The sequence below is a fragment of the Ananas comosus genome, linkage group 18 (genome assembly GCF_001540865.1).
Source record: "Ananas comosus cultivar F153 linkage group 18, ASM154086v1, whole genome shotgun sequence".
Lineage (NCBI taxonomy): Eukaryota > Viridiplantae > Streptophyta > Magnoliopsida > Poales > Bromeliaceae > Ananas > Ananas comosus.
Genome location: NC_033638.1, coordinates 6894815 through 6918319, shown reverse-complemented (window position 1 = coordinate 6918319; position 23505 = coordinate 6894815). Strand labels below are relative to the sequence as shown.

At 38.5% G+C, this 23505-nt stretch overlaps 2 protein-coding genes across 9 annotated transcripts; both read right to left on the bottom strand.

Moving 5' to 3' along the window:
- LOC109724036 (DNA polymerase zeta catalytic subunit) lies at positions 810-19996 on the bottom strand. Of its 8 annotated transcripts, none has more exons than XM_020252648.1 (23): positions 19830-19996; positions 19630-19712; positions 17262-17319; positions 16784-16833; positions 16585-16691; positions 15747-15789; positions 14211-14279; positions 13422-13577; positions 13156-13330; positions 12986-13077; positions 12445-12873; positions 9610-10732; positions 8821-9072; positions 8284-8738; positions 7271-7413; positions 5387-5966; positions 4568-4714; positions 3813-4088; positions 3309-3416; positions 2951-3156; positions 2562-2865; positions 1439-2098; positions 810-1222 (listed from the first exon to the last, which is right to left on the bottom strand). In XM_020252648.1, the coding sequence occupies exons 1-23, from the start codon at positions 19942-19944 to the stop codon at positions 1049-1051; spliced, it is 5805 nt and encodes a 1934-aa protein (XP_020108237.1). In that variant the 5' UTR covers positions 19945-19996; the 3' UTR covers positions 810-1048. The 8 variants fall into 8 exon arrangements, with proteins under 8 accessions (XP_020108237.1, XP_020108239.1, XP_020108238.1 ...); XM_020252650.1 differs by having other exon boundaries at positions 12448-12873; XM_020252649.1 differs by having other exon boundaries at positions 19833-19996.
- Positions 21339-23015, bottom strand: LOC109724391 (leucine-rich repeat extensin-like protein 5). The gene has a single exon (XM_020253204.1). The coding sequence runs from the start codon at positions 22998-23000 to the stop codon at positions 21612-21614; it is 1389 nt and encodes a 462-aa protein (XP_020108793.1). The 5' UTR covers positions 23001-23015; the 3' UTR covers positions 21339-21611.

Below are 23505 nucleotides of genomic sequence, written 5' to 3'. Positions count from 1 at the left end.
ACTTCAGATACCCCACCTAAGTTTATCGAATATTCATTTTAGTACCCTTTAATTTTAATTTTGGCACTGATTTAACGAAAAAAATTAATAGAATCGATAATAAAAAGATAAAATTAAAACCACATGGCACTAAATTGGTACACTTTAAACTATATGATACTAAAGTGAGAAAATGTGAAACTACAGGGGTGGTATTTGAAGTGTTTCCTAAATAAAATTTAGATCCTTTGACTAACTAACTCTCTTTTTATGAATTCAGTATCGTGCTACACAAAAATGAGATAGAAAATAATAATTATTTTTCGTTTTCAGATTACCACTTAAATTTTATTAAAAAATAAAAATGTTAGATAAATAAGACAGAAAATGATGAATTATTTTTTGCTTTTAAATTATTTTTTATATTTTATTAAAAATGGTAAGTGATCAACCGTTTCCTAATTTTATTTTTTATTTTTTTAACCTGGCGTTGGGTTGGACGAAATATAATTATTTGATTAAATAAAATTTTGATAAAGCTATCTGGGAAGTTATAATTTTTTAAAAAAAATTTATTTGAAAGTAAATTCGCCACGTGATCACCTCCCACATTTTTTTTATAGGTCTTTTTTTTTGGTCACATTGCAAGTTTGCAACAATTAAACACTGCACGGTCCAAATTCATCTAATTTTATATTTTTATAATTTTAAAAAGGCTAATTTGTATAAAAGAATTCACCATTTTTCCCATTTCATAAAATTAAAAGTTTAGGGGCCCATGTAAGTTTCATAAATGTGAAGCCCCCGCAGCGCTCGTAAAAAGACAACTGTTTTTGAGAGTGCACGAAACTTAACATAGAATCACATCTGTATTACAATATACAGCGAACAAAAGAATTCTTATAAAGGCTACATTTCGCCTAAAACCGGATCTGCGCCTTGTTTAAAATTAATTTCTATAATAATGATACAAGAAGAAATTTTCCTGTAGGTAAAACAGAATAAGAAATAATTCTACAGAATAGCATTTACACGGTTAATTTACAAACCTCGCTGTGTTACAAACGGACTAAAACAACTCGGACTCGCAAGGAGGGTAAAATCCGGCATCTGTCGCAGATACGGAGAGGGCTCGCAACTCTTTCTGAACCTTTCGCCTCTCGTAAAACACCGCACATGCGAGGGACGTGCACTTCACCCCACTCTCTAGAATCCAATCGGCCCCTCCGCAATGCCGGCATATCTGGAAGGGTTGACACATAGCTGTTAGTTCACGGCTACAAGAAGTATCTAGTAGTGCAAAAGTTTCAACAAAAATTATGGACAAGCAGAAGAACAATGATTAAGATAAGAAAAGAGTAATTCTTTTTTTTTTTTTATAAGAGTGAAAAATTTATTAAACCAGAGGTTTTAAAAAAAAAAAGAAAGAGAAAATCATGGAAAGCTAATCGAGACTAACCGCAGCTAGATGTTGCATCTCTCTCTCCAGTTTCGATGTTTTCCCGGCTAAGACCGTGGCGAGAAGAGCTTCCTTGTTCGAGCAATCATCACATAAATGGTCCAACCTTTGAATCAAGCTGCCACACAGGGTACAATGCTTCGAAGCATAATAAGTATCGATCCTACTCTTTGCCTGAGCTTTCTTGGAGTACCTTACCATACTATCTCCGCTAGACACCGAATGTGATGCATAGGATAAGCGTTTAGCTGCAGTAGGCCGGACTGGCCGAGGCATCTCACTGAACCACCGGTTCAAGTCGGCCCCAACAAGCCCAAATACGCGTTGAAGCGCAGGGATGATTTGTTTATTGATGTAAAACAAATCGTTAAGTCTACATGGGGAATCGATTTTAAGGAGTTCATAAGGATCTACTACCATATCAATAAGGCGCGCTCCTGGTTCCCCGTGGATTACAACGTAAGGTACTCTCTCTCCGTAACGGGGTTCAGCCCTCGGATCAATTGCCATTGCTTTGGTGGCGACTATTGCTGAGGGAGGCAGTGAAGATGCACGAGAACTGTACGTGCCCAAGCGGACCTCCTTTGCAAAAATAAAATCCTGAAGAGATACTTTCCCAGATAATATTCGAGTCCACTGGCGCTGCAAGTATGACTTAACCTGCATTAAAAATACAGTATTAGATGGAGACATTTACAAAGAATGCAGCATTAACCATTATTAGGTATAGACTTCACATGTATGCCCCCGAAATGGTAGATATTTCTCTACATGCACAGGCAAAATCTGCATATTTATGTATGCCCGACAAAATCTCCCTTACATAAATGACAAAATAGCATTATACTTTCAGAAATGCGCCTAATACAAAGGCAGTGTTCCCCACGAAATGGACGATTTCACAACTTACAACCCATTTTGTAAGAAACTTCACTTTCAAGTGGCGTATAAGAAAACTTGGATTTTTACAGAGGCATGTAGATAGATAGATGCATATGCAAAAATCCTTGTAAGACATAGAGACCAGGCATAAATTACAAACCACCTATTTAAAAATCTAAAGACACTCTACCCAAAGAATCTCCGCATCAACTGAACAAATGAAAGAAACAAAAAATCTTACTTTGTTTATGTCCTGATGCTCAAAAATCAATCTGAGGGAACGCTCTAAGATCTTTGCAACGGCTGGGCATGTGTCTCGACGCACTGTCTCGATCCCTTTCGCATCAAATGTTGGTTGTCCCTGATCAGGAGTCTCATAGCTATAACCGACATATCTCTTCTTAGTGAGAAGAAAGCATGGATGATAAACTTTTTCCAACTTTAGTGTAACTGGGTCGGGATTCATTGCAGTCACCACAGATGCAATCTCCTTTCCTATCCTAAATGCTTCTTCCAAAGAACGCCCCTTTAAATGAACAAACATACTGGGGATAGGCATAAAAAGAAGATAATAATTAGAGGATTTTAGTTGACAGTAAAAGAGAGGAAATAATTCCAGCACGAGATTACCTATCGGTATCACCATATACAACCCTAGCATTCCATTTGGGGTGTTCATTGACAAATGAAATCGCTGTTTCAAGCGTCCGACGACCACACTGTACAATGCTGTCCGCTAGTTCCGCGCAGGGCATGCGACCACTGAAGCCGGCAGCTGTATAACCGTACGTAACATTGGCTATCAACTTTAAAGCAAGCTGTCGCGCATTGAAAATCTGAATAGAAAAGTGTAATTTCTCAGATGAAATAATGTGAATAATGATAACATAATACCACGAAGAGATGATCCGAATGCTAGTAGTTAACTCTTTGCAACATCCCTGAGAAAGATAATGCACTGACAGGAGAGAAAAACACAAATAAATACCCTTTGCAGCACTTGTTGGGACGGCGTCAATTTTTTCATTGCTTGCTTTATCATAATCCGAGTTGATAATATTTCATCCAATAGACGAGGTAGCACACCTTTCCGGACCTGCAAAACCCAAAAGAAAACAAAGAGAAAAAGAAAACATTAAGAAATTGGTTATGGAGCATACTTTTGGCGTTACTTCAGGGGGAATAAGGTAGGACCAGGAAAAAAAAAACAAAATGTGAGAGTACAAAGCCACATGGAATGAAAAGTAAGAGATGCAGTACACAGGCACCTAAGCACAATCCCAATTAAGAAATGAATGCACATATTACCCCAGATTTCAGAAACTCTCACTTCTCATATTCAATGTCTTTGTATCTTGGTGTATCTCACATATTATTGTCTCATTCCACCAATTACAACTGGATACTTGATAATGTTGTAGTACCCAACTAGTTGCTCTTAGATTGGTTAAGTTGCTATATGGTGAGTAAGAATACACAAGAAGCACATCACCTTTGGCGGAACATAAATGACTCCATTTGGCGCTAACAGAAGCTGGTCTTTCAAATCAAGCAAAACACATGGATCTGGTGAATATGAGCTCACACCAAGTACGTTGGACATCGACGGAACAACTTTACCCAAGCATGTAGAAAAGCATAAGTTGTACGCAATTATCATGGATGGGTAAAGAGACTGGAAATCCAGGACAACAACTGGGTCAGTATAGAAAGCTGACTCAGGCTCCATCACAAGTGGTAGACACTCCATTGCAGGTTGTGATGCTACCTGCATAGTATTTAATATTTATGGTAGGTTAATCATGTTATTTTTCATCTTCAGAACAGATATGGATATAAAAATGAAGTGAGAATTCTAAAACAACAAAAGAAAATCATCTAATCTTTGTAGCAGGGAAGAAATAATATGGAGTACATTCAACTCAGGAACAAAATAGATTACAAAATTGACTGTTGTCAGCAAATAGGAACTACAGTTTGCTTGTTTTCAAAGGGGAAGTGTCACAGCCAATAAGCCCATTGGGCGTTAAACACATCATATAAGATAAATAGGCATTCCACTTTTAATAGCAAGAGATAAATTCCAATTTCTGAGTTCTGTTCAGATGAAAGAGTGCATACTAGCAAATGAAAGAATACAAATTCCCCCCAAAGCCTGGCCAATGCTAAGAATAGGCGAAAGGAGATGATGATTGTAAACAACAAAAAGGTATCAGCATTAAAAATCTTGTAGATAGCAGCAATCACCTGTTGGCTTCCCGGAGAGATAGCCACATAATTTTGTGTATGGGCTAACCTCAGGAGCATAGATTCAACACGGAATTGAGAACCTCGAGAGAGAACAGAGAAGAAATCAATTCCAAAGACACGGGCTAGCTCAGATGTCCGATTGATCTGCAAAAAAGTGAAGAACAATTACTTCTTGATTTCTCCTTTCACAACATTGTAATTTCTCTTTTTAGTTTTCTCATTTTACAACAAAGGGTGACATCAAACACCATACATCACTGTAACTTTGAAATATGTATTAGGCCAAAAGAGGGGGGAAAAACTAACCAAAACAAGAGAAAAACAAGGAAAAGAAATGTATCCCAGACTAAAGCATTCATACCATACATATGCTTACTCCATATGATAGGAAAACTTATGAGCTTAAATTTCCAGAGCGACCTAGGGTACTTGATAAGGTAAACATCTTATCAAACCAAACCTGAAGCTCAACATTTTGCCGATGACAAGTTCAACAATTATGCAGAATAGATGATTGAAGAAGATAGAATTGTTCGCAAATTGTATGACAAGCTAAAGACTATGACATAAAACTGTACCAAAAGGGAGGAAAACAAAGTTCAAACCTTCCAGATATCAATCATTCTTATCAGCAAAAGACTATTAGGACAAGAAAGATGCATAAACTGATAAGAAGGCCTTTAGAACATTAAGGACTAATAACTCAATTTCAACCGACTATCTTTAAGTATCATCCTAAACAACAGATGTGAAGTACCAGAAAAAGAAAGAAAATGCAAAAAATGCATAACCACAAGCAGAAGAAACATTATATACCATATCTAGTTGATTCATTATTTGAAGATTGAGAATAGCCCTCTCTGTAACATACTGTATGCTTCGAAATCTAGCTCTTCCAGGACCACTTAGAAACCACTGATTCAATATTTTGCATGAAATTGAGGGGATCTTCCGCCTCAAAACTTCTTCGGCCACAGTTTCAACATTGTACATATTTAGTTTAACTTCTGCACGCATGAGACGCCATAGATTTAGAACAATCCTTCCTCCGACATGTATACCACTGGCATGAGCACGTCCCCAGTCATCCTCATAGAGACCTTCAAGAACAGCATCAGTAAGTGAAGCTTCAGGAAGGTGATTACACACTTCAGCATCAGCTGAATGCTTAGCCTTATCTTTAATTTCAGATGTTGGCGTCCTAGAAATCCTTTTCAGTAAGCTTACACCCAGATGCGCTGCTCTTTCAGCAAGAAATCCTAGAGAGCCACCTTGAATCTCCCATCCCATCAAAATATCGGGATCAATTGAAGATATTGTGTCTACAAGATGGTCCAAAAGGTGTTTTTCTTCAGAGAAGATAATAGCATTGCAGCCAGAAACTCCATCGACATTTCTGCACTTCACAAAAGATAAAGATCATATCAATATAGCAGAGAGCATAGAGATCATAAACAGTAAGAAAATACAGGAAACAATAACCTAAACAAGATGGGAACACTAGTTGGTCGGAAATAGTCTGATAGACCAGGCAACGACGTCCCACATGAACCATCAAAAAAGTAGCAGGTTAATAATGTGGAAGTTCAGTTGACACCCCTACTGCTAATTGTTAGACACAACTATTCAGAATATCAAACATTTTCTTAAGATTTAACCATCCCCTATCTAGTACTTTAGCTGATCGAAAAAGGCACATCCTATCATTCAATAGCACATCATATCGCGTTACGGATTGTTAACTCCTGCCATTCTATCTAGGAAATTAATAATCATCCAAGGGGAAAAATCTAAATCATTCACCTAGACTTTCAGCTTCGTTGCAAACAACCACCTGAACTTCTCATTCAGCCAATAACCCCTCACAATTTAATTGTCGCAAATTTTCCCTTCGTTATATGTCGTCTTCACAGTAACACTTATCATCATTGCAGTGAGATTGGCTTGAGTTCCCTCTTAACTCTACGAAGGCAAATGTTTTTCGCATGCTTCCCACATTAGAAGACCAGAAGTACACTTCTCTTTTATATTTGGGTACCAGCATGCTTCCCACAGTAGCAGACTAGAAGTACACTTCTCATTTATATTTGGTACCCAAATAGACACACTTAAGAGAAGCAGACTGGAGAACTTTTCATTTGCAGTCCCCGCATGTCAGCCTTAAATTATGTGGGTATGGAATCAAGTACACCTCTAAGCAAAGTTTTAAATGCAATATTAGTTAAGTGCATGAGGTATATTGCCCGGATCAAAGACAAAAGTCAATGTTTAATATGCATTATTGCTCAATCACCTTAAAAATAATGTTAATTTCTCAACACTAAGCCGTGTGTCATACTAAACGGTAGAATACATGCACATTAGTAGTTGTAACACGATGAATGAAATATCAGCAGAAAACCCAGAGTCATTCAAGTTTATATCAAGTTAAAATTAGCTTGCACTACTAAGGATGCAGAAACCTAAAGCCTATTCGGTTAGAAAAGAAAGTGCTCCATAGAAGTATTTGCCAACTATCCCACCAAAAAAAATGTTTATTTTTCACTTAGACGATCAAAAGCGAATTACAGAACAATGCAAGGCCATTCCAACTAAACAAATAACAAATTTACTACTAGAACAGCAGATATCAGCAACTATTAACAAATCAACTGTCAATATAGAGAAAAGTTAGGAGAAATAAATAGGAAAATACAACACCTGCAAAATTCATCACCATTACCACGCATTAGCACATAGACTTCAATGCCAGATCTTGTGTCCTCCTCAACTGCAAGAGATATAACATTAATGGCATCAAATTGAGGATTAGGACGTAGATCTCCTCTGCAATCTGCAAGAACCTGCAGAAGAAAACCAGAAAACATTGTCAATAAGTTATTTCGAGGACATAAAGTAATTCCATTATATTAGTTAAGCTTTTAGAGATGTCAGTCATTCAAAAAGATATAGGTTTAGCAATCCTGATTTGCTGTTTAATTTCAAAAGATCTACCTGTCCAATTGCGATTCTAATACTTGAAAATTGTAGATTCTGTAAATCTACTATATTTGGAGCAATTAGTGCATTTTATTGCAAAATGAGAGCAATTTTTGGTGGAAAAAATAAATAAATAAATAAGAAACCATTCCCCTTTTTTTATCATTTTACATCTAGTTAATTTATCCAGGGTAGTGTTTTCGTATAAATTTTACTCAACTATGACTTTTAGTTTTGTTTTCGTGCATATACTTTTCATAATATTTTATACATAAATTTTTTCATTTATTAAAAATTAAGACCTTTGCAACTCTATACTAAATTGTACGAGACAAAAATCTGCGCTTATGCATGTGTCACTAGCATAGGGAGCGTGCCGACATGCCCCATGCTGCTATGCCACACCATGCCGCTAGCACAGCAGCACAGGCCATGCCAATGGCATGTCAATCCTTGGACTTCAGCTTATTTAATTTGAGCACATAAGTGAATGTTAGAACATATAAAGATTAGTTAATAATCCTCAAGAGGCAGGAGTTTCCAAAGAGGTAAATTGTTTACTGGTCATGCAACCAGAAGTTTAGCACAAGTAATTTAGTGAAAGAATTACAAAATTCCTACTCAACTGTTTAAAAGGTGTTCTGAGGCTTCATAAATCACGCAACAGTTCAAACAATATTAAAAGAAGAACAAAAAAATAAAAATTCATAGTGATTGGCAACAAGGGAAAAAACCTCGATGCTCATTATTGTCAATTGTTGTCCGCCACCAGCACTTGCAGGATCACAAAATCCAATTTGACTTAGAGGAGTGAGCTTGGATTTCTCATCTGGGCCAGAAATCTGAGAGAAGTCATGCCAACTATCAACCAATGTATTTTGCTTCATCTGCACACCAGCTAATTTTGATTCACTAGTAGTTGCATCAACACCAACACGACAATCTTCAAACTGATCAATACAGTTTCCATCACCAGATTTAGGTAGATCTGGGCCATCTGGCTCCAAATGAACCGAAGTTTTAAATTTTGGTGAAGCATTACCACTACTTTTTCCCAGTGAATCTTGTGAAAAGCACGAAACTTTCTCACGAAAGGGAGAATCAAAGCCTTCTCTAGAATTCCCTAAACCATCTCTTGACTTCGATGAAGGATCCCGATCAGAAAACAAGATGCTGCTATCAGACACACCTAATGAAACAAAGTTTCAGGCATGAGACAACCAAAGTAGACACAACAACTAAGTAATGACTGCACAGGAAACTGCTTTTACCACAGCCATCATCTGAACAAGCTTTCTCTGCTTCCTCACGAAGCCATTGGTCAATAGACTCCGAAGTTGGTGGCAAAAATGCATGTGTCAGCATGTATAAAGCTGAACCATCATTCTGGAAATGAGTTGGAACACCTAAAGCGGATTCCTGAAAACTGTAGCTTTCCTCATTTTGCTTTGATTTGTAGTGCTTGCTATTTTCAATACTGTTATTGTGAAAGGGCAGGAGATCGCTCAACCCCTGCCTAGCAGCTGCAAAAGCATCATGACAGGGAAGTATTAGAAACACTTTATATAATACAGCAAGAAAGCCACTTCAATAAGTAATGTGTTTACATTTGCAGATCAAAATTAGGTGGGTTCATGGTCAACAAGCTTAAAAGCAATGAATTCCCTTTCAATCGGCCTGGTAATTTCCACATAATTTGGGATTCAAATATAGAAGTCGTAAATAAGATCTTATTCGTCATCCAACGTACAGATCTAAATGGTCCTCATTTTCATTGCATCTAATCATCACAAAGAGATCTCACTCAAATTATAAGCCATTGATTCTACAATCCACAAATTAGTCCTTAGAAATAATTTGGTTGATACGCCTTTCAAACCTTGTTAATACGCCTTTCAAACCTATCTTAGAGGCAAAGTCTACATTTAAATTACAACATAGTTGTAAATACTTATTCACAGCTTTATGCACATGTAACTAACCACAGATAGGCATATACATAAAAAGTATCAAAGAACTATAAGAAATTGTCAAGGAAGTGCTTAAGAATAGTCACATACACCAAAAGGAAGAATTTAAGACCAAACGATCATCGCCGCACCCAAGAGTTCCTAGAGAATCATCAAAAGATGTGCCTACTTGGTCTCTAGTGGGTGGCTTCCGGGTAAAAGTCATTTGTATACATGGAACAGAAGCATTTTTTACAGGACAACTGGTGGATGCCATATAGTCACCATTAGCTGAACTAGCTCCCAAAACATTACAAAATTTTGTTCCACAGTTCCCTGCTAAAGGAAGGTCTGCAGTCCGATTACTCGTGCAGGTAACAACATTATGCAAATTTGTCTCTTCTGGACAAAAAGTGTGGGATAAGCAAACTTCTTCATTGCAAGCTGCAGAAGATGCGGCACGCTCTTCAACATGTAGAACTCTAGAATCAACATCTGAGATAAAATCTACTTTCATTGAGGAAAGACCCACCATATCAGTCATTTTCACATTACCTACTATATTTACTCTAGAACTTTCTGATTCAGACTGATCAGGTTGGAAGCACCGTTTTCTTCTCATTAAGTCCCTCACAGAGCATGCAGTCAAAGCCTTTCCTATTGCTCCACCAGAAGGTTCTATAGTTGCACTCTCTACTGAAGCACTGCAGCTTCTTTCACCTTCACTCACAGACGAGGTGTTGGATTTGCTTGGAGATGATTCAACAGCATCAGGCTTCATGTCTCCATGCTGCTTTTTTCTAAAATAAAGGGGCAAAGGGCCCCATGGAAGTTTGTCTCTTCCTCGTTTGCTGGCCTGCTTTGTACTTTTGCACGTACCAGCCTGATAAAAAGGTGACTTCTCATTGTTACGATCACCTCCTTGACAAGCTCTATTGTTTTCATCAGATGATCCATCTACTTGAGGTATTGTATCACCAGATGAAGCACTATCTTCCTTCCGCACCTCTGACCTAATGGCACCTTCAATGGTATCAAGAATATCCTGGCATTCCTGTTGGGAAGCATTCTCATAATCCAGATGAGCTGTCTCTAAAGCAACTTTATAGGATTTTATAGGAAATAAAGGACTTAGAATTGCTTCACTTGTAAGCTCATCATCTGAATTCAAGTCTTCTGCAGCCTGAGAAGATGCCAACCAGCTTAAGAGCGCAAGCATTTCTGTATCCATGCCCTTCAACAACAAAATGTAAATCACATTAGAAAAATAAATCGTCAACAACTGCAAAACTAAATACAAATAAAAAAGGTTTGCCAGATTATTAGACTAGTTAACAATGCATGGCTGGATAAAATTATGAGAAAAAAAATTAACACAGAATGCAAGAGGGGGAAAAGAGAAAAACTATAGTCCAATTATGAAGTTGTTTTCTAAAAGGAATCAAATAAGTAGCATAAATTGCAAATGTATATAGTTCTCTTGGTGAACTGAAGTAGCGAATAGTTTAAAGGTTTGTCAAGCCCCAGTAGCGTAGATTGGAAAGGCGAGGTTCACTGGCTAGCCTAAATATTTCTCAGAGCTGGTCTACTCGATTAGGATACAGCTTAGGCAAGCAGCCAATCATCAGGGCGCCCTGTGGCCTCGCGCTACTAGGCACCAATACATGTTAAGCATTCAGGATAGTACAAATCTTTTAGTTGATCAGTGATTATTAGTTCTGCTTTTACAAAAATTTTGATGATTGTCAAGCTGGCATGTTGATAGATAAAGAGATGCAAGAGTAAATTACATCTTTTTACATCTTGAAATTTGGCAACACCAATTTCATCCAATATAGTTTAGAATCCTGCAGAGAATTTAATAAGAGTACTGATGAAATCAATCCATTGCTCACTATCTGGGAACCCAAATGCAAAAGCCAACTCAACTAAAAGAAAGCACATCAGCCTCAGGCAAGATTAGCAAATTGAACTTAAATATAAGGACTAAGGAGTAACATAATGTAAATGCACATTTTAGGTATTCAATTGTAATAAGATTTTCCCCAATATTCCACCACGTCTGAATAAGAAATTACATTCCAAATGAGTTGTCATCAAAGTTTGGATTCCCAAACACTTAATAACACATGAACTTGATTTTGTTCTTATTAAACTATAAATCCAATAGTTGCAAAACTATATTGTTACTTAACCAAACTTCAAGAACTGAAAATATAAAAATGTAAAAAGCTCTAGATGAAATTATGTAGTTGGTGGTCCATTCAAGCAATATCAGCTTTCATGTGTTCTACGCTTTGCCAGTAAATTTATCACCATTATTTAGTAACTAAGATCAGTTTAGCACACCTAGTCTGAAGAATAAAAGGTAACAATTGAAGTATTGAACATCCATTCTCAAAAAACAGATGTTTTATACTCATTTATTATGTCACTAAATTGTGCTAGCTTGTTTCCTCAAGATTAAAAGAGCAACTAATTTACAACCTTGTTTATTCAATTGAGGCTGGTTCAATTGAGGCTGGCTGAATTTGCATACGTACACCAATAAATATAAATTAATTGGAGTCAAATGCTATTGCATGAACCAATATCACACTAGCAAGGACAAGAAGCATGAGGTTCGTAAGCATATTTGAGCAATAAAGCATTTGATTATGCACCTATTTGCTATGTTCCCAGGCTGCACCTTAGAAAAAGCTTGTAGACCCCCAAATTCACAATGTGCCGGTAACTAAATTTTGATGATGTCTACAAGTTTCAAGGAAAAGATTTATATCAAATTTCAATCACAAGATGACTTTGCAACAATGTGCGAAGCATGAACCATAATTCCCTTAACATCCATCACAAATAGGCTTAATAACACATAAGGAATAATAACGACTAAAAAACGATGCTTGACTGCAAGCAACAAAGAGATCAGGCAATTTCAAAATTTACAACTACCTTCAAATTTTGTGCTTCAAGTATTTGTGATGATGATGCTTGATGGCTAGTAGAGGCCATTTCAATCGTCGTCTTACAAGGTATAGTTTGATGAGTTTCTTGGGATGAAGATGTAGCTGACAATGTATCTTCCTTTCTTTCTTCAGTAAATTGTAGCGTCCCATCATGAATGTTGCTTGCACTACCATGTTCTCTAAGTTTATCTGCTCCGGCAATCTTAGTCAATGCTTTAATGTGATTCTCTAACTTTTCAGCCTTTTCAACAAAAGAAACATTTTGAAAAGATGTTTCTTCTTTTGAAAACAACTCAGCAAGTGCACTCTCGTACCCAATACCACAGAGAAAACTCCTCAAAACATCTCGTGGCTGAGGTTTACCAAGGTCAGGAAGCTTCCCTGCCTCCTGCATTCCCGATCGTTCAAACTCCTAAACAAAAGCAAACAAGGTAACTGAAAGTTAAACTCGAACATGTTTAAAACATGTTAAAAAAGGAAAGGCCATAACGAGAGGGATTGCTCGTACATATCAAAAAACAGACCTCCCAAATTGGTATAAGCGATTGAACCATTTTAACATCTGATGTAGTTTGAGAAAGAGATGTGTAGATTTTACATTTTTCATTGAGAATGTCTGTAAAACAAGGGAAAAGCAACAATTAAGAATTCAATTACAAAAGCCATCAAAACCACATTTTTGAACGGAACGAACCATCCACACTTGAGTCTGCCTCGAGCATCGAAGTACTCTGACGTTTAACTAAGCCGACTTTTGTAGTTTCTCTGGCATCAAGTCCATCAGCCAAATCTTTCCATATTAAAGCGCTTGGAATTGTAGAAGATATCCATATTGCTTGCTTGCCAACTGCATCACTATCCGAATCTGCCTAGTATTAAAAAAAAAAAAAAAGTATTTTTTCCAGAGTAATTACCCACAAATATCCACCAAGCTGATGGTAAAAATTACAGATAACCAACCTGTAAACTAGAAGAAACAGAGGTCGGTTTCTCTTCCAATTCAATAGATTGCGCCGTGCAACAAGATATCTGGGATTTAAAGGAATCGGGCAAGGGAGGACGAAACTTCACATTTGAGACATGTATGTGGCTCATTCCATACAAGTTGTAGTCAACCTGCAAAACCAGTCCAACAAAAGATTCTTCTAACTTGCCTCAAAATACTAATAATTTTGAAAGAAAAATAATTAAATCAAAAGAAATCGGACTAAACTTGAACAACATTTGTCAGTGTAATTTGAAATGTAAAATCAGAAAAAGTGACTAACAATAATTGATCAGACTTCAATGATCAGATAGATTTCGATGCTGAAGAATAAGCAAAGCGTTTTGGTACATTGTAGTCATGCAGAATTCGTATTAAGATTTTCTGCAGGTTCACTGCTCCTCTTCCATCTTTACTTAAAAATGTATAACGACCAAGCTCACTAGTACTTATAACTTATTGGGCCCAAACCATTGCCCCAAAATGCTTAAGCCCAAATTTATTAGTACTACGGTCTTTGGTTCTTATATACCCCCACGCAATGTTTTTTCCAATCCAATATGGGACTACAGGGGCATCGCACAATGTCTAATTTGGCTAATCAAGTTGCCCCTACCTTTATTTCCAGCTACAGAAAGTAACTGTGTCACAGTAGAACTCTCATGCCATTAAAGAATAAGGACCAAGGACAAAACATAAATATTACGCTATTTATGAAAGACAATATTGTTAGAAGATGAATAGCCAAATGAACAATAGCTCACCAAAAAATGAAGAAGATAAGGAATATGGGATTCATATGGCTGGATAATTCTATTTAGAACAGCACCGCCCTAGAATGAATATTAAAAGGAAAAAAAAGATGGATTAGCACTGCAAACAGAACATGACTAAAGCATTGAAATCTCAGATTGACAAAAGGGAAATGACAGAAACAAGTACGGAGAGTATCTGATATCTAACAAAAAAATTGGTTGTTTGATTTCAAAAGAACCTGTGTATTCTGGTATATCAAAAACAAGATAAATCAAACCATCTGGAAACTGGAAGATTGAAAAAAAGGCAAACATCCAACAAGATACAAATATCATAGCAAACTTAGACCTTCAAATACCTTACTCAATACAAAATTAATCTAATGGGAACTGTTATTTAAATCTCTTTTCTCACTCAATCCTATCTTTAGTTTTTTTCATAATTATGTATTGATTATATTTTCAAATTATCTCTTAATCATGTCATTGTTAGCCTTTCTTTATATCTTTTTTTATCACCATGTTTGGTTGCTCTTTCGGAACAGTGCAATTTCTTCTCTGTATTGCATAGCATTAGTTAATCTGAAATGTCACTCCCACATTTTGCTATCAATCAAGACCACTCATAACAAGCATTTGTAGTGTTATCTCATCTTACATTACCATTACGAAAATCAATATTATTAACTCAGACACAGCCAAGGATAAGTAGATATTTTTCTTAGTTGCATGTATTCAATACTGTACAATGTAGAAAATCAAGGGCAGTTTTCTGGCATGGTGTAGGCCACCACAGAGCCTCATGGGGAAGTTTTCTGGCTTGCTGAGGACCGTATTCTTACCCTCAGCATAGCATATGCATTCCCATGAGATCGAGGTGCCAATGCCAACATGGTACATGCTGCCGCCCCACACCTTGCCAGTTGGACCGGTACAAGGAAGCTGCCACATTAAGGCAATCCTTGCCATGGATCATTGTCTTGAAAAAATTTACCCTCGATTTGCAGAGGAATTCATCCATTGGACTCCACTTTATCCATCTAGCCTCAGTCCTATAGATCCTCCTCGAACTTCCAATCATTTTAGATAATTGAATAAAAATGCAGAAGTGAACACTTCCTAACAAGAATTGGCCTTCAATCGTTACTGAATTCTAAGACGTCTAGCATTAACAAACCATCAAACTACAGATTGAATCTCAACCTCTACGTATCCAATAAAGCAAAGACTTCTAAACTTGCTGCCATTATTCTTGCTTCATATTTTTGCCTTATTTTGTCTCATCTATAAAAGCAAAATCACCAAAAAAACTGCATGAAGTATCAGCATTGGAAGAACAGCATCTAAAAAGGCAAAGAACCCCTTTACAGATGCTAGGCAGCAAAGGTGAGGTGCTGTGATGCTTCTTAGAATTTAAGTTTGACCTTCTTGTTTGAAATTTTTCATGAAAAAAAAGTAGCATGATAGCCAACTATAGGAAGGAATGGTTTAAATGACAAAAAGGGGATGAAGAATAAAAAACATACCAAAGAATAACAAACATACCAAAAGAAGCGTGGCAAGACGACCAACTTCATGAGGATAATATCTTTGATTACGTCAAAGAAATTCAGACACTGCCCTCCGGGATCGGAGTATAGATGAACAGATGTGCCAAAAGAGATAAGTTTCCAAAAAGAGGGAGACAACCATGAAACTACATAGAGGCAAAGTACAGGAAGCACGACAGATCAATCAAATTGCAATATATACTACGAGAGAATGTGATCATATTTATGGATGATATATACAGCTAGTCCCTCAACTTTCTCAATTATGCAACTTAGTCTCTTGAATTTTCACTCAGTGTAGTACCTGAACTATACCATATTTTGCAATCTCATCTCTAGCTCCTTTCTGCTGTTCCAAAACTACAGATGCCTTAAGTCATGCATGCATTTAGCGCATGACTCTTTTTCCAATGAAACAACCATCAGGCTCAACTTCAAATAAAGTGAGGGGGGTAACGGAATTCAGGAAAGAAGGGGCCAAAAGATCATTTTATAGAACACTGTTATGCCTAGGGAGCTGGCTTAAGGAGTGTAAGATATTTGGGATGCCTACAGGTGCAGTTGTGGTATGTGGGAAAGTTCAGGTGCTAAAATGTTTATGAAAAGTTCAAGGACTTCACCACAATGTTAAGGGACCATGCATTCAATTTATTTGTTTTAGCAATGCAAACTATTATTAAGACAATTATTCACTGCTTTACCAAATTAGAAGAGAGTAGCTACTTTTGCATCATCTATCAACTTGGAAGAACAAACAACAATTATAGGACGCAGATAAAAATAATTTCCTAAACATGACATAATCAGCCAAAGACCATGAAAAAATTGGATACAAGTATATCTTCACAAAAAGCTCCTCCGTCGAATGATAGCCATATAATTTCTTAGCTCGAACAAGGGTACATCCATGCACATGATGCTTTTTTGATGCACTCCGATCCTGTAAGAAGATTGAAGATATACATAACAAACAAGAAAGACAATCAATAGTAACTAATTTGTTAAGTTCAAGTGAAAGACTATGAAACATACCTTTAAAGCCTTCTCAGCAGCAATTAATAAAGCATTTATACCTAAATTGCCTGAACAAAGCACATTAAAAGATCCATGAGATAACAAAAACATCATGATGCACATGCCTTATCCACGCCTTACACCTTGCCTAAGGACGAGCCTTAGAGCCAAGGCATGCACCTTAGAAAGGGTACTGTGCCTCAAGCTCTCTGAGGCGCGAGGCGCAGAACATCATGATGCGCACACCTTATCCGCGTCTCGCGCCTTACCTAAGATGCACACCTCAGAGCCGAGGCGCGTGCCTAAGAGAGGACTTTGGCCCTCTGTGGCGCAAAGCTTAGTGTCTCGCACCCAAGCACTGATGCGCATGCCTCAGGCGTGCCTATTCAAACTATGGTTATTTAGCATATCTTGTTTGCACAATTACACTTTTCATCATAATATAGTAAGGAAAATTAAGACATTTGCATGGAATAAGACATTCAGCATGCATTACCTTCCCCAGGATTCTGAAGCAGTTCATTTGGGCATGGTATGTACAGATATGGCAAGGCCTACAAAAGTCATTTAAAGAGAGTTAAAATAACTTTCCCCACACAGTTTTAAGAAATTCATTATAAATCAATCTACACAGTGGAATGCAAGGTTTTAAGTGCCCGTCGGCACGGGCCGTATCCACCGTGCCGTACCGTACCAACAAGATACCGGCACGATACAGATTTCGTGCCGAGAGAACAGCTCAAAACCCTCTATTCTTTAAATTAGTAAGTAATTTTCTCAATAAAGTTCAAAAGATGTGATAAAAATGCATAATAAATAGTTAGAATATTTTGTTGCTAAAGAAAATAAATATTTCATACTATTATGTGTCGGCACACAAAAATTTTTTTGACCGGCACGCGTCGGCACGGCTCGGCACGCACCATGCCGTACGCACAGTGTCGTACCATGCCGGCAAGTTTCCGGCACGACCCTGTGCCACGGCACTTGTTTACGGCACGACCCCGTGCCACGGCACTTAAATCCTTGGTGGAATGTGAGAGTAATTGCTTATATAGCTTCAAGATTCAATCATTAAATTGGGGCAGTATCGAAATAAATTTTAAAAAAATGACAATTGAAACAAGATGAGTGTTCATGACAAAACAATTAGAGCATAAAGATTAGTTATTTAAAAAAAAAAATCAATACAAACAAGTGTCCACAGTAGCATTAGGTTAAGGCACAGTTAAGCATTTTAACCAAATTCGAATTTACGCTCCATCTGGAATCTTACATACTAAAATATAAACAGAGAAGGACCATTGGAAAAGAGTGGACTGTCTAAACACCCTTATCTAGAAGAAAGAATCCCTCTCGCCTTCTCTCTTCACACTACCAGCCTCAACACCCCTTATATCCTGCCTAAGAATTGATCAGTTTTCTTTTTCTTCTTGCCATTGGCATATCTCTCTCTTCTACTTTTATTTCTATCTTCAGTTTTTCGATCCCAATTCCACTCCTTCCTCTGCTCTTTTTCCAAATAATTTTTCCTCTTCTCCCATTTTCTCATGTTCATGTGCCATTCAATCTAAAAGGATTCTATTTTCAATCAACAGATAGAATTCTAACTGCCAATCAGGAAATCATAAGCACCTTGGGAAGATTCAAGAAATTTTAGATCAGCAAATTTATTGCAAATATTGCAGCCTCACATCTGAAAACTGGAAACCAAATAAAGCTAAATTGCTTTCAAATCTTTAGCGTCAACCTGCTGATTGCGCTCAGGACTGATTGAATTAATCTATAAGCAATTTGCTAATCTTTGAATTTTCTTTCAAAATAGGAAATTTGTTTAGTTGCTGGTTTATTTTAATAAACAACTTAATCTAACAAGGTTCGGTAAATAAAGAGCCTTTTAATGTTTCCTTAATGCAAAAACTAGTTGCCTATGTAGGCGAATGATTTGCCACTTCCTAATAAATTGATTACCTCTTAATCTCTTATTATGTTGTTCGATTTTTGGATTGTTAGGGTTTAACGTATTGACAATTTGAGGTTATAATACCTGTTTCGCTTTAAATACATCTGTGCTTCTTTTTTATGTTTTCGTCTTTTGTACACTTGTTTTATATTTTACTAATGAAATGACAGGAACAATCTCATTCTCGTGTTACTTCAAAAATATACATAAATAAATAAAATCTTATTATAAAGTAAAGCTTGGTTTACTGGTGTCATTTTAGACTTCTACAGCCTAGTTGATTCCCACATAATGTGCTCTACTTTATGCATAACAAGTTTGTTGCAACACAAGAGTAGATTACATACTGACCATTTAGTCTATACAAACCTATCGATAGCGTCTGATACCTAAAAAAGCAACGATTTCAGTACAGTTGGCATGATTAAGCACGTTCCGACTGTGTTGATCTTGCCGATAAGCCCAACCCAAACGTACCAACAAGTAAAATAGGATCCATGCCACAGTATAACAGCATGCCATGACATGCCAATGTGCCCACCAGCACGCCCCATGCAAGAGACATGGCAATCCTTACCTACAAAATAGCTTCCTATACAAAATACAAGATCATCTACATTAACGTACAATGCATTTGGATTAATTAGAGAATACAATTTGTTAGTGACCTACGATTGAATTGATCAACAACTTGTTCCTGATATGATATTTATAAAAGCAAGGTTGGATTATATGGAGGCAAAAGGAGTTATTAGCAATAACCTCAATAACATGCTTCTGACACTATCATTACTCTAACGAATCTCCAGGAGACATAGCAACTCAACCTCCTTTCCCAATTCAAAACATCCAAACATCGAAACAACGCAAGAGAGGGCGAGAAAGGAATCGAAACCCTAACCCGGTGAACGTGGAGGCACGTCTTCTGCCCGGCGGGAGTCGAACCGTAGATCCTTATGACCGGCACCTCCTGCACCTTCCCCCCTGCGCTCAAAACGGATCAAGAAAAAGCTCTAAGACGACGCGATCGATTCAAAAACCCTTGAAAATATAGAGCGATAGCGAGAGAGAGAGAGAGAGAGAGGGAGAGCGAGAGCAAACCACCATGGAAGGGGCTGTAGCAGAGGTCGAGGTCGGGGATAGGCGGGGCCATGTAGTAGTCGAGCGAGACGACGCGGACGCTGAACACGGCGGTGGTAGGCGCCGGCGAAGCCATTCTCCGGCGAAGCAGCGGCGGCGGAGGAGGTGGAGATGTAGCGGGAAACGGGAGTGGGTCGGTTTTTAAAGAAGGGGAATTGGGAGGGGATGCGCACGTGCCCGGCACGTGCGGTGGGAGGCGGCTTCTTATGTACGCTTTTGAGCGTAGTGGGCAAATTTTTTTTTTTTTTTTTTTTTAAGAGATAGATAATATGATACTCATTTTATTTATTTAAAAAAAAAATAAATTTAGCTAAATATATGAATCAACTAGCATTGGAATCGGATTTTGAAGAAGAGGAAGGAGCCGTCCACCCACAACAGATAAAAAAAAATTTATTGAATCACATAGTTTGGGCTCTTAGAATATGACCATTTTATGGCAATCTATTTGATATATCGAAAGGTCCACTGAATTGAAATTTTTCTATTGGGCCGGTTTATTTCAGGGCAAGCGGATAATTTATCATAAAGAGGATGAGCTTCAAGAGAATGATTCGGAGTTCTTACAGAGTAAAACCATGTAGTATCAGACACCAGATAAATCTTCCAAAGAACAAGCTTTTTTTGAATAAGCCAATTCATTTGGGACCCTGCGGATCCATTCTTTTTCCTATTCAAGGATCAGCCCTTTATCTCTATATTTTTCACGTCAAGAATTCTCTGCAGGTGAAGAGATGTCGAAATTTTGGATATCAATTATCAAGTTCTTTGCCATTCGCGCCAGCAACGGTTGGTGTGGGCAAACGTGGTAGTTTCACCGTATGCGAACTTTTTGTTGAAATTACTTTTTTTGCTATTTATTTTGAATAGTTGTAAAACTAAATTTTTTAAAATTTTACTATTTATTTAGCAGCAGATAATTAGTGTAAATGTTGAAATTATTTGTCGTTAATAGTTTTTTTCTTATTTTTTCACTCATAGTTGACTTCAATCTGAGGCAGATGGAAGTCAAATACAGTATTTTAAAATAATTTAAATTTTAACAAAAAGTGAAATTTGGTTTTCTTAAGTTTAATTAAAATTTGGTAAAAATATACAAAATATATCAAAACTATAGATCATTTTTGATCTTTAGAAAAATTTGCTTTTACTATTCAATGATTTTAGTTAGTGAATGGCACTTTGATTTAAAAATTTGAATCTATGTTTGTTTTTTTTCAAATTTAATTAGTATATTTCATACAAATTTTAGAATTATAAATTTATAAAAGTAATTAGCTTTAAGAGTCCTTTTGACCGATTCAAATCAAACAAATTTAAAAATTAAATAGTAAAATTTAAATTAGATAGATAGCCAACTCAAAATGGCCTATAGATTAGATAAGTTTTGTGCGTCTTTATTTTATTTTCTTCAGAAAATAGAGGCATATCATTAGCAAGAAGAATTGTTATTAGTAGTAGAAAGAAAAATTAACCGGAGAAAATAACGTATAATAATTGCATTAATTAAATTTGTCACCATTAATTTTACAATTTGAGTAGTACAAAAAGTTATCGCCTATGTATAATGCCATCTCAATGACCTTGGACTATTAATTATTTGCTGAAAAATAAAATTACAAAAGCAAGGGGCCTTTATTTAAATTGTATTTTAAATAGCCCATTTTGACAATAATTCCTCAAGTGTAACATGGCTCGTGGCAATATATAGTTGCAATCTTTTGAGACAGCAACAGTTCAAATTCAGTAGCCGTTGAATATGGGCAGCGGCGGCGGCGGCGATGCGTACCGGATACCACCGACCGGCGGTAGAACACCAAACGATGACGGCGGGGGCAGTGGCGTGCTTCGCGGGGCGGGAACGCACTTCGGCCTCGGTGGCGGCGGCAACGGCGGTGGCGAGACGAATGCGCGAACATCGAGCGACGACGGCGGCGGCAGCGGCACGCTCCGCGGCAGTCCACCGCACACGCTAAACCCACTCAGCACCGGCGCGGCGCACTCCGCCGCCAGCTTCTGCCCTATCACTCCCGACAAGCAGTTGTTTACGTCGTCGAACACGACATCGCCGGACCTCTCCCTGCAACTCGAAGCGACTCTCGTGAAGTAGTTATCCGAAACCGACAAGTTCTCGAGCCGTTCCAGCCGGCAGGCCCAGTCCGGCACGGCCCCGACGAGCGTGTTGTGCGCCAGGTTCAGCTGCTCTACGTCCTTCAATCGCGAGAAGCTCTCCGGCAATCCTCCGGAGAGAAAATTTTGGCTGACGTCCAACAGGGTGAGCCTCGTCAGCGAGCCGATTTCGGGCGGCAGGCAGCCGGTGAGCTCGTTGTTCGACAAGACGATCTCGTTCAGCGTCGACCGCATCCTCCCGACGCTCCTCGGAACGCAGCCCGTGAACTTGTTGTTCGCGAGGACCACCGCAGACGCCTTTATGTTGCCGAAGTTCTCCGGGATGCAGGAGTCAAACCGGTTGTCGTTCAGGAACAGCGCGTCGAGGTCCCTGTCGAAGAGCTCCGGCGGCAGCGGGCCGTGGAAGTCATTGAACCGAAGGTCGAGGTATTTGAGGCCGGCGAGGCGGAGCACGGATTGAGGGAACGGGCCCGAGAAGTTGTTGTTGCTCAGGTCGAGCTCGTGGAGGAGGGCGAGGTCGGAGAGGGTGTCGGGGAGGGGGCCGGCGAAGCGGTTGGAGTTGAGGTGGAGGATGGCCGCATCCGCGAGGCGGCCGATCTCGTCGGGGAGGCGGCCCGCGAGGCCGGCGCCGTTGAGGTCGACGCCGGCGACGACGTGGAGGGAGGGGTCGTCGAGGGCGGGGGCGCAGAAGACGCCGTTGTAGGAGCAGACGTCGTCGCCGACCCAATTGCTAGTAAAGTTGGTAGGGTCAGAGACGATGGCGCGCTTCCACGCCTGAAGGGCGGAGTGGGCGCGCTGCAGGCGAGGGTGAGGAGGAGGAGCCGCCACGACCGCCTCGTGAGATTCGACCGGTTCGTAATCGGGCTCGAAACCGAAGTGGAAAGCGTGGAAGGGGAAATCGAAAGAAAAAAAGTGCAGGAGCCGACGGCTTGCGGCGGAGGAGTCGGCGGAGATGGCGAAAGAGGAGAGGAGGAGGAGGAGGAGGAGGAGGGGGAGGGTCATGGTGAACGCCGAGGTATAACGTAGCAGACTCCTCAAGAAAAGTTGGGGGGAGAGGGAAGGGGGGTGTTATATTTTGTTGCGTGCGAAGGCTGGCATGAATGGCCCTCCAGATTTCATGGCTGTCTGGCTTCCGTTGGCTTGTTTTAGTTTTGGCGGGCAGAGTTAAACATGATTACATGAATGAAAAAGACGTCGAAGTCTGATAATTATGTGAGATGGCAGCTGTTAAGACGTTAGCTCTTTATTTTCGTGCGTATTTGGTTCGCTTCTTTTTCATCCTAAAATCAGAATCGGAATGGACAAATTCGTTTGTAGGTGTTTGATACATGGGAGTTTCATTCCGAATCCGATTTCCGAGTGGAATGGCAATCCTCCAATTATCTCTTTTTCTAATCCGACTTAGGAGGCCGGATTGGAAGTTGAATCCGGACGGAATGAATATTTATTCGGATTAAATTTATTTTTTCAACTTTTTTAAATTAAAATATGAGTTTAAATTTAGATA